Source organism: Arachis hypogaea, chromosome 5, assembly GCF_003086295.3.
Source record: "Arachis hypogaea cultivar Tifrunner chromosome 5, arahy.Tifrunner.gnm2.J5K5, whole genome shotgun sequence".
In the NCBI taxonomy this organism is placed as follows: domain Eukaryota; kingdom Viridiplantae; phylum Streptophyta; class Magnoliopsida; order Fabales; family Fabaceae; genus Arachis; species Arachis hypogaea.
This window is the reverse complement of record NC_092040.1, coordinates 111,672,224-111,684,714: the sequence shown is the minus strand read 5'-3', so window position 1 is coordinate 111,684,714 and position 12,491 is coordinate 111,672,224. Positions and strand designations below refer to the sequence as shown.

At 30.2% G+C, this 12,491-nt stretch overlaps 1 protein-coding gene across 4 annotated transcripts; it reads left to right on the top strand.

The window, feature by feature from the left end:
* Nucleotides 1–6,032: 6,032 nt before the first annotated feature.
* LOC112802761 (glycosylinositol phosphorylceramide mannosyl transferase 1) lies at nt 6,033–9,187 on the top strand. 4 transcript variants are annotated; one of them, XM_025846100.3, is made up of 5 exons: nt 6,033–6,779; nt 7,244–7,640; nt 8,036–8,196; nt 8,358–8,428; nt 8,729–9,187. In XM_025846100.3, the coding sequence occupies exons 1-5, from the start codon at nt 6,517–6,519 to the stop codon at nt 8,887–8,889; spliced, it is 1,053 nt and encodes a 350-aa protein (XP_025701885.1). In that variant the 5' UTR covers nt 6,033–6,516; the 3' UTR covers nt 8,890–9,187. The 4 variants fall into 4 exon arrangements, with proteins under 4 accessions (XP_025701885.1, XP_029154418.1, XP_025701886.1 ...); XM_029298585.2 differs by having other exon boundaries at nt 6,047–6,779; nt 8,358–8,478; XM_025846101.3 differs by having other exon boundaries at nt 6,057–6,779; nt 8,067–8,196.
* Nucleotides 9,188–12,491: the final 3,304 nt, after the last annotated feature.

Here is a 12,491-nt window from a genome sequence, read left to right as displayed (position 1 = left end):
TTATACTTCCAACCATCTTAATTCTCATAATAAGCTATTTAATGGTGGCGTGATATATATAAAGTCTTGAGCACAAATAAAATACGATATAAATCATAGGTGGCATAATAGCAATGAGTAATTCTTCACATACAAGCGATAATCGCTTGTATGCCTTACAAGTTCAATTAAAACTATTTGCCTTCTCCTTCTTCTCTTCTTCTTCCTCTCTGTCTTCTCCTTCTTCTTTTCTTTTGTTTCTTGCCTTCTCTTTTTCCTTCTTCTTCTTCTTCTTCTTCTTGCTGCACATTCTTCTTCCTCTTACTCTTCTCCTTTTCTTTCGTTTCTGCACGTTCTTCTTCCTCGTTTTCATCTTCTTCTTCTTCTTCATTTACGTCTTTTCTCTCTGTTTTCTCGTTTTTTTTTTTCGATTTTTCATGGTAAAATCATTTTTGAAGAAGAAGAAGCAGCAGAAGATGAGGAGGAGAAAGAGAAAGAGTTTTGAATTATGTATTTTCTTAAATCCTTTGGGTGTATTTTCTGTAATCCTTTGGGTGTATTCCTATAATCGTTTGGGTGAATTCTTGTAACCGTTTGGATGTATTTTCTGTAATCCTTTGGGTGTATTTCTATAATCATTTGGGTGTATTTCTGTAATCGTTTGGGTGTATTTCTGAAGTTCCATTATCTTCAAAAGGATTACATAAATACACCCAAAGCATTACAAAAATACACCTAAATGATTACAGAAAATACACTCAAAATTTGTTGCATAATTTAGAACTCTTTCTCTTTCTCCTCATCTTCTGCTGCTTCTTCTTCTTCAAAACGTTTTCAAAGCTTGATTTCAGAAACCATGAAAATCGGAAAAAAAAACGAAGAAGAGGAAGAGGAAGAGGAAGAGGAAGAAGAAGAAGACGAAGACGAAGACGAAGAGGAAGAAGAAAAGAAGAAGAAGAAGAAGAAGAAGACGAAGAGGAAGAGGAAAAGGAAGAAGAAGAAGAACCGTTGTGAGTTGTAGCGCTTTGAAAATAGGAAACCTTGAATAACGCATTAAAAGGCATAGTAATTTATAAGACTTGTAAGTCAAAAAGACTTGTATGTGTAGCACTCTTCAATAGCAATCAAACATCTCTCATTCAGTTTGTAACTGATTGATTTCGTTAACCGGTATTAATTCAAAACAGCCTTTCAAGGTTGAAAAAAAATGCCACTTACCTTATATTATGCATTAGCTAGCTTAGTGTTGCAAATTCAAGGTATATATTGCTTCGCATGATATTCCCTGTGAGTAAGATTAATTCACTGTAAATTTAAATTCTATTTAAAAATTTAATATTAATTAATAAATTATTATATACATAAAATAATATTTAATTTTTAATATTTATTTAAATAAATTAGTAAATTGATTATTAGACTAACCTAAATTAATTTAAGATTTTTTTGTCATTATATACTATTCATACACGCAATTCGGGGTATAAGTTACCGAACCGAACCGAAATTTATCGCAAAATCGAGTCGAAATTTATAACAATTGAATAGAAAACCGAAAAAATCGATTTTTTTTGTTTTTTTCAAATTAAACCGATCGGTTCGGTTCGATTTTTGGTTGGCTCGGCAAAAACCGAATCGAACCAAACCGAACTGAAGAAGTGGCTTAGTAATACATTGAAATGAAAATTTTAAACTTAACAAATGTGTTTGTTTTATGTTTAGTTGTTGGAATGAGTTGAAATTGTGTTGAATTTAAATGTAATGTAATGTTATTTCAGTTTATTGATTGTTTTGAACATAATTTTACTGAGATTAATTTTCTATTAGTTAGAATTTAAAAACAAAAAAACGACCGAACCAAACTACTTTTAGTTCGATTCGATTCGGTTCAATTGTTGTACAAACAACAAATCGATTAATTAGTATTCTGTGAAAACCAAATAAATTGATTCGGTTAGTTTTTTATCTAAAACCGAATCAAACCAAACCGATAACACCCCTAGCCGCAATCACACACAGTATAGGATTCTTAAACTACATCCAGTTTTAATTTACCTGAAAATTCAACCCTGCAGTATTTAAAAGACATCCTAATAATATGCTATGTGAACTATAGTGTTTAAGGATTGTGTATGCTTTGGATTCTTCTTTGTACTTTTTTCTTTTAACAATATATTCTTCAGTTTCTTTTAACCTTTTACTAATCCATTGGACTTGGATTGATTTGATGCATTATAAACTCATATTCAGTAATATAAAGTACAAAAATATACTTTTTCTTATATCAATATGCCTACAACAAGAAGTATATACAAATGGAATGCATCTATAAATTCTTACATATGTTAATCATAACAAAATCTCTATATATCTTTTCATTGTAAGCTAATAGCTAATTAAGTTAACGATAATACTATAGAGGTAAAAAAATTCGTGAACTTATCTTATTTAATATTTATTAATTATTACAACAATTAATTAATACTAAATAAAATAAATTCTAACTTGTCTAATTTTTTTTGTTATCAAATATTTTCGTTAAGCTAATTAACAATTGAACTTAATTGCCATCCTCTTTAGCATCTTATTCAGTTTTATTACTGGCTAATTTATTGTAAATTAATTAACAATATAAGTTGTATGCAATACGTTGCAGCAAGCAATAAATTTAATGATGTCCATTATTATATGAAAGGCCTTCGAAAATTGGAAAAAAAATTCTAAACAATCGTAACAATTACTTCAAAAGACAACGAGACTCTTAACAAAAAAAATCTAATTTAACTCCTGAACTTTACTTTTATGGGACTAATTAATCCCTGTACTAAAAAAATTAATGTTATTTTTTTGTTGGTACAGGGACTAATCAATCTAAAAAGAGATCAGGAACTGAGTTAAGTATTTTTTTGTTTTGAGAATTTTGTAGTCCTTTTAAAGTAATTGTCAGGGGTCGGACGGGTATTCACTCCTTCAAAATTCGGCAACATGAAATTTAATTTTCAAAGGACTAGGTATAGGACTTATAGGAGAGCACACACATTTAATTAAGCATCCAATGAGGTTTTTGATGCCAATGACTTATCTTTATGTATTTTGCTATGCATGTAGCTGCATCCAAATATCTTCAAAAATGGTTAAATGGGTTTCCTCTTATCTGATCAATGCAAATTTGTAGCCTTGCATATGCTTTTACACATGTTCCAAATTGTGATTTAAAGGATTAATTATAATTAAGTTGCCTGATCACAACAACTTTATTAATAATGAAGCATATAGCTGAATAGGATCGCAAATGGCATTATATCATGGAGAAAAAAAATTACATTATATTGAGAACACTTAGGTTTTAATTAAGGTCATCGTATAAATAGAGAAAAAAATTGTCCAAAAAATAAATAATATCATATTTGGAATCACTTTCTTTTGCACATATGTTACCTTCCCATGGCGGGAATTACCAGCAGATAATAAATAATATCATATTTGGAATCATTTTCTTTTTTTTTTTTTTTTTGGTTTACGAATCATTTTCGTCATGGATATTTGGAATAACTTAACGTTGCGTTTTATTTTTCATTTTTGTTTACCAAACGTACGTCAAGAAGCTTAGTAAACTGAACTTCTGATCCAACTTAGTAAACTAGTATTGGGCCTTAATTCCACTAGTGTAGTATATAGAGCCCATTAAGGCTCAGCGACTAAAGTTTAGGATTACTCCAAACCCAATTTAAACAATTTTTTATAAGTCCAAGAGAAACAAAATTTTTGGGTACAGAATAACAGACCATATATAAAGGGAAAGGATTTAGATTTTGAAACCCACAAACTGAATTTTTCTTGTAACCAAACTCTTTATTGGAAATATATTTTAAAACGCCAACGAAGCCAAAAAAAATATTTAATTATCAACTATGTTAGGTACACACCAAAATCAGCTATTAAAATTAGTTACTAGTATAAAATATATATTAGAATATAAATACATATTAAAAATAAATTAAACAGTATATGTATTCATATATAAATACATAGTGACTAATTTTCGTGACTGATATTAATATACAAATAGCATTTTTGTTTAATTATTTATCCTCATTGCTATTAATTGATGAATTTTCATGTCCAAATTTTTTTTTGATGAATTGTCAATGGAATACGGAATTTAGCAAAAACCTGCCTTAAGAATATACTAGGGCATATGCTAAAGTGCATACTATGGTGAAGAAGTAAAATGATGAAAAGATAAAGATTTACTCTCATAAATAATTAGGTGTCTGTCTAAGACAATATGTCATTTTATTTTTTATTAATTTTTAAAAATAAATATATACGTTCATCTTCATTCTTTTCACACAAAACCTCTTCATTCAGTATTATCCTTAACCTAAATGGGCAATTGGGCATTTACATATTTGTATGAAAGAAATATGGTTATGACCCATGGCTATAAACAAAAAAAGTTTCAAAAAAATATCTATTATTGATGATAAAATTTTTACTGAAAAACGTTAACTCCTTAATTTAACTCTTTGCATTAAAGTAGATAACATCTTTTCTTAATACTCATTTTTACTCATTACTTTAAAATAAAAGAAATTATAAAAATAAGAAAAAGTATGTGGAACCAAAAGGGGATCAGCCAAAAACTAAACAAAACTACATTAATTTATATTAATAATTAATTTTAAATTTTTTAAATTTAAAATTTAAAAAATTTAAAATTAATTAGGTAAACCTAATTAAAACCTATAAAAGTCTTCCTCTTTTTTCTCACATTAACCTATCCACCTTCAACAATCACACACAGATCTCTCTCTTGCGAAGCGCCGGCGACTTCTATGCTCTCCGCGACGCCCTCAACACAGAACCCCTACCAGCATTAAAGTGCGGAATATTTTCCAATTCACGAACCTATACAAAAGAGTAAAAGCATGAGATCACAGGATCTTTGATGAAAGTGAAGACAAATACCGTTACAGTTATTACTGTACCACGAGCTCAACCACGTCCAAAGGAGGCGAATTGGATTCAAGAGCTTCAACGCCAATTTGAAGGCAGTGGCGGAGGGCTTCCTCACAGGGCTGGCAGCGGTCATGTGGCAGTGAATGGGAGATGTCGCGGGCGCCGCCATGCACAGCTATAGCCCAACCCATCGCAGCTTTTGCTTTTTTATTTTTATTTTATTTTTAGTGTTTTTTATTTTTAAATTTTATAAAAAAAAGTGAAAATAATAAAATTTTATTTTTTATTTTTATTTCATGTTTTTTTGTTACAGATGTTGCTCTCTGCGTTTTCCAATATTAGGTGCCGTTTTGATGATTAAAGAGACTGCAAACTACACAATTATAGAATTATAAAAAAAACATTCATTTAATATGAAAAAAAACATCCTAATACTTAACAAAAGAAACATCCAATTATATTTTAGCAAAAATAATTAAATATCTATAAAATTTAAAAAAATAAAATTTTTAAAGAAATAGAGACATTTACATTTGCAATACAAAAAAATACGAAAAATATATAAAAGAACATCCATTCAGTATGAAAAATAAACATTCTGATATTTAGCAGAAGAAACATCCATATATATTAATTCGTATAGATTTTTGTTGATTAAAATTTTAAATCAACTTGCATGGACTAGAAGCTTCATGAAACATGGTTAAAGAATTGAAGAAGCAAAGTTTGAGTTGAATACAATAATAATCAATTGGCTAGATATTGCTAGAAGCTAATGTTAGAAGCTTGAAGATTTTTGAAGAACATTCAAGAGAGTAGTATAACTACAACATTCTACAACAATAAAGAAGTTCAAAATCAAATTGAATTGGAATTAAAAGGAAGTTGCACTCATCACCTCCATACTAGAAGAATCATGAAGTGCATTGGAAGCTTCAAGATTGATGACTAAGTTTAATGAAGAATTTTCAAGATGTGCTAGAAATTACTTATTTGAATAGTTAAAGTAAGAAGCAAAGTTGGATAAGTATGTGTATTAAGAAGCTAGTAGAATCATGAACTTTTAGTATGAAATTTGTCTATATAAAGACATATATGCCTTATGTAATGTGTGTGTTCAATAATGAAATGTGTATGTTTTGAAATGTGAAAATTCTCTCCCTTGTCTTATGAGTGTTAGTAAATTTGAGAGATGAAAAATATGATAGTGTCATTTATATGAGTGAGTGATCCTAGGGCCAATTAGTTGTGGGTATTATACTTACAATTTTAAATTCACTAAAGTATTTTGGCTGATTTTTTGCTAATACCTTTGGTTCCTAGCACTACTCTAAAAATAAAATGTTATATGACAATACTCAAAAAGTCAAAAGTCAAAACATAACCCGAAAATAGCAAAATGTATGTCGTTTTGAAGTTCGACGAGGTCATAAACGGTGTCGTTTTGAATCAGGGACCGTTTTCCGCAGTAACAAACACACTTGGAAGTTGAAACCGCAGAGCACGGCGATGCGAATCACCATCGACGCAATCCCTTTGGACCTTCTTCCCTTGAATCTGAATGTGCTCTAAGCCATGTCCTCCGTCCACATCGACATCGCCGACGATGCTGCCGCCGCAGCCACCGACGGTTTTTATTCTCCGGCCAAGCAGAAGGCCGCGAACCGCCGCCCCACCGTCCTCACCATCCAGCGGGCGAGGCAGACCCTCTGCGCCGCCAAGGTGAAGCTCATCCTTGCGGTTCTCACCTTCTCCTTCATCATTTACGTCTCCTCCAAGCTCAGCTCCTTCATGGGTTGGAACCCTCACTATCCTTCATTCGTTTCTTCTCCCTCAAGGTTTACAAAAATGGATCTTTTTTTCTTTCTCGATTTTCAGGTTACGGTTGTTTTGCTTTGCAATTGATTGTTGATTCTTTCTTTTTTTTAATGTATATTTCAATGGAAGATCATCTTATTTATTATTTTAGTTTTTGGAAGCATTGATTCCCCCCCCCCCCCCCCCCTTGCGTTATGTTTATATGGGAAAAATTCTAAGTGAAAGGAAATTTCATTGGATCTCATGTTCTAGGAGTTAGATTATGGTGATGAATCAGGACTTTACAATGTGTAGTGCCAACCTCAACATTTTCATCATTTAGAAAAATTCTCAGAATGAAAAATGCATCATGATTGCTAAGAACTAGTAAATTATTATATTTTATGATAATGATCATGGATTTATGATGATGGAGATTACCTTGAAAAAAAATTTGTTGTGTAAACCGGATCTAATAGTATGAATGATTTAATCCATGGTTCAGGGGTGGCTATACTGTGCTGATAAACAGTTGGAAGCAGAGCTCCGTCCTTAAACAATCTGTTGCTCATTATGCATCATGTCGTAGTGTTGAAAGAATACATGTGTCATGGAGTGGAAGTGAACCACCATCGGAGAAGCTGATAGCCCGTCTAAATGAGATTGCTGTTCTGAAGTCCGAGGGAGCTCAGAAAGCAGACTTTATATTTGAGGTCATTTCGGGAGATCAATTAGCCAGCAGGTTTAGGCCAAAAAGCTACCCCAACACTGATGCGATTTTCTCAGTTGATGACAATGTGATTGTTCCGTGCCCTTCTCTGGATTTTGCTTTCTCTGTCTGGCAAACTGCTCCATTGTCAATGGTGGGATTCGTTCCTCGAACACACTCAGTAAATAAGGAGGTTTGTACTAAGATTTTATCATAAGCTGTGCTTGCATTTTACTCTCATTGATTTCTTATAAGCAGAATAATACATTCTTGCAATACACACACAAAGGTAAACAAAGATAATGCTTTCAAATTCCAAAGGCATATTTTAGGAGAAGTTATATGGTTGTATTGGTAGTGTCTCCTTAAATTCAAAGGTTGGCGTTGAAAAAGAAGAAAAAGGGAGAGGAGGGAGGTGAAAATATAGAGGGCAACATGTGGGAAAAACATGGTGTTACAAGCAAAAATAACAAAAAGATGCCCTAACCTAATAGTAAGATAACTGAAATGTGATTGACACTTTTTGCATACCTCTATGTTATTAGTTTTGCATACTGTATCTGACAAATTTGTCTTTTTATATCACAGCAAAATAATGTTGCATATTATATATATGAAGGATGGTGGTCAGTTTGGTGGACGGGAACTTATACCATGGTTCTCTCAAAGGCTGCATTCTTTCACAGGAAATACTTGGACTTTTATGCTCATATGTCTCCGTCGATTCAGAACTATGTTGCTAACGAGAGGTTTGATATATCATTAATTTCCTTTTAGTGGTTTTCACCCTCCGTTATATAATCTTCATGTATGCTTATTAATATTTTCTTCTCTTTTTTTGGTTTTGGTGGGTGTTCAATTTCGTGTCCTTGATTGATGTATGGACTTGTGTAACTGTTATCTTCAACAGGAGTTGTGAAGACATCGCAATGTCCCTCCTCGTTGCTAATGTTACAGGTGCTCCTCCGGTATGGGTCAAAGGTAGCTCTTCTCTCTTTCTCCTTTAAGCCACTTCAAATCTTCAATCACAGGTAGAGAAACATGAATATAGCTATTAGGTCTGTTTGACACACTTGATAGTATAAGGCCTGTGCTGTGAAGAGATTTTACGAGCAATTATATATTGCTCTAGTAAGTTGTAGTGTTTCTTTTTGGCATGGAGCTCTTTTTTCCCAATCACTTATTTGTTGAATTGCTTTAATATCTATCAACCGGCTAGTACTTCATCTATCACTCAGCTTGAAGCTAATAAAAGGTCAACATCTTCAATGAAATTTGCAGGCAAAATCTATGAGATTGGGGCATCTTCCATTGGCAGTCTGAGAGGGAGAAGCCGACTGAGAAACAAATGTCTCAACGATTTAATATCACATTTCGGTATTATGCCTCTTGTTCCGACTAATTTCAAAGCGGTTAGCGCTAAGAATGAATGGCTATGGTAGTCATTTTGTTTTCTTAATCAAGGCAAAGCCATTTCACCTGGAAGGAAAGATTTTGTGTGATTTACAAAGGAATCTGTCAATAATGTGAGGTGTATATAGATGTATGTTCTAGGGTCTCAACAGTTTTTTTATTCATTAATGTTTGGTACAAAACAAGCCTGGTCTACTGCCAAGAGTGGTGATCTTGTGAAGGCCCTTTACTCTATGTAGCTATGTATGACTCTAAAATTAAATTACCACAAACTAGAATGGACTCATTGAAAATCTCTACTGATTAATCAACTATCTTTACAGTGAATGTTTGTTCTGTGTCTGTACCTACCTAATGGAGGATGACTCTGGCCTTTGGTCATGTAGATAAAGTGATAAACAGAAAAAGTTAAAGATGAAACTTGATGAACTAAGGATGGTAAGTGCATGATTTAAATTGCTGTGGTTTGTTGATTCGTGTTAAAATAAAGAAAAGTTGAGTTGAATTTTATTAAACTTTAGGAGAAGTGTGTTAACTTGTTCTTAAAAGAAAAAGGTATAAAAATGATGTAACTTTGTTTTGCCCCCCAAAATGAAAAAACACAGAAAGTTGGATTTAATTTAATAAAATTCAAGAGAAATGACTAATGAGTATAATTTATCTTAAAAGAGGGTTGTAAAAATGATGTATATTTGATTTTTTTTCTGTTCTCCAAGATGGAAAAATATATGAAGGTTTGTACGAATGGAGTTGTGTATCCAATGAAAAGGAATTCAGTGTTTTTTATATGAATAAATAAATAAATATGAATAAAAATGGTTCGATGTTCAGAAAATATAAGTATTAATGTTAGCAGGTGTCTAATGAAGAGAAATAGAAATGGATGCTTGCAAATTTGAATCTTAGAAACTTGGTGTATGCAACATGAAATCATGTATGCATCTTCATCATATTAAAACAAGAGCATCACTCTAGAAATCAAGAATAATACAAGTGGTTGAGCCAGCTCTTCTCTCTCATCCATTTAGTAAAAAAGGTTAAAGGAAAAAAATAAAAAAAAAAAGGAAAAAGAAAAAGAATGGTTGTTCAATCTTGAAAATCAGCTCATATTATTAACTCGCTTTGCCAAATTAATCAAATCTCCAATGCTATAAGAGTAAGCACACATGGTTCCTCAAATGATTCATTCAAGTTCTACGTCTTTGACCAAGGGAATTGATTCCTTTATATACTTATTTCCTTTTTAATTTTTATGCAACTTTCTTAAGCACAATTTACACCAAGTATATATATTTAAGAAAAGAAAAGAATTTACTCATGTTGAATTGTTTTCCCACCAAATAAAAAAGGCTGAATTGTTTTTTCTTTCATCAAAGGTTCCTTTCATATTTTACCGACGAGTTGTATTAGTCATGATAAAGCGTATTGTTGAATATTTCAAATCATGATGTAAACTTGTTTGTGTTGAAAATCTTCAATTATAAGATTACAAATTTCCATCACTAAGTTAAGCATGGAACAATTCCACGTTTGGACGCATTATATTAATGAGCTTAATTCTAACTAAAATTCGTGTAGTTTACTATATTTTGTTATTGAGAATTGATTTGAAAAGTGTTGGACGACTCATCAATTTGTGAGGCACAAATTTCGGAAAAGTTTTTGCACTATTGGCTTGGTAGGTGTCTCCAATTGAATCAAATTAAAGTAGCACTTTCCAAATAAACAGAGTGCTAGCTAGATTAATCAAAGTTGGACAATGTCTCCTAAACTGCGTTTGATTTAGAGAGTAATATAGCGAGATATAGATATAAAGATATAAAATTATATTTGATAAATAAAATATAAATAAAAATATTATATTTTAAAATATTAAATTAATATATTTATTATATATTTTTAAAAAATATAAAAATATTGAATAAAAATATAATATATTTTATTATTATTAAATTTTATAATTATATTTTTTTTATTTTATTTTTTTCAAATTTTATATAAAAAAATAAATTTAACTTTTTAATTTTATTCTATTTTATTTTTAATTTATTATAAAAATATTATACTAAGTCATTATTTTTTATATCTTATTCTTAACGTATTGTCTTGTTCAGTATCCAAAATTAAAAATAGTCCTATGGCCACAAATTAAAGTCCTAGACTCCTACTTCCTTAATTTTCTCATGAATGCATGACACATGAGATATGTATGTTCATGAACTAGGGTGCCCTACGTCTACAACCACCATCCTCCTAATGCTATGTATCAGTCACTTTCTACTCTATTTTTTTTAATCCGTAAATTATTAGGATATAAAGTTTTATTTACTGATAAGTGATAACTAATTCAAATGGTTTGTTATTTAAGAGAAGAAAAGTGCTAGGAAGTTAGTAACTTTTGTGTTTTGTAGTCATTAATAATATTTTTAATGATATGAGATTTTATTCAATGACGTAAAATTACTTACTTTTTTTATTGATTACATATTGGCCAGAATTTAATAAAAATGCTCGTCCCCTAGACTTTTTCTTAAAAAAAAAATTATTAATAATGAGTCATTCAAGAAGTTCGAATAAAAGGTACAACTAAATAAAAAAAAAGCTCTAGAAGAATAAATGTAAGAATTTATAGGAGAAATAAAATTGTACGCAAACAAAAAAATAAACAAATATTCTTTGAGTTGCTTTATATACAACGAAATTAAAAATGGATAAGCTTAAGAATCTAAAATAATTGAAGCTGACTTAGCTTAAGGGAAAACGAGTTTCCTTTATTCAGAAAATAAATACTATATATAATAATATAATAAAGAATCTATAGATATTTTTTAAATAAATAACGTGTATTATTAAAATAAAATTCTATATATACATTATATTATTTCATATTATAAGAGATAATGTATGTTTAATAATTGATATATATGATGATGACTTTCTAGCTATTGAGCAACATCACTCTCCTACGAAACAAATTAAATAGAAAAATGCAAACTATCTATCTACGAAAAAAGCTTTGCTCTAAAAGCTGCAAATTCGTATAATAGATTGGGTGGAAAATTAAATAGTTGTGACTAACTCACTTAATTAGCTTCAATAATTTCAAATTTTATGAGAAAGATCGATGAGGATATAATGAATTACCATGAAAGAAAATCAAACAATAATACATTTAACTTTTGTATGTGATTATATATAGAACTTCTTAAAAACAATAATAAACGGAATATTAAATATCGACATTATTCAAAGGAAGAGAATATTTGGGTTGAGGCTTCCATTTGACTAAAACATTCTCATTTAGTTTACTAACCTTTTTTTTTTTAAAAATAATATTAGATTTCTAACATTTAAATTATCTTAATTTAAAAAATAATATTATGCTGACTGAGCCCGAGTTAGTAGTAAAAGTCAAATTTGTTGGCCATAAATTAAAGTCATTAGCAAGATAGCACCTTATTATATAAAAAAAAATGTTTTTCAACCGAAGGCTCAACAAATCAATTTACAGTGACAGAGACTCATTAATTTAATTTAAAGATAAAGTATATTTTTTATTTTTGAAGTTTGATAAAAATTGTAAAATTATTTTTAAGTTTTATTTTGTTTTAATTTTGACTCAAAAGTTTTT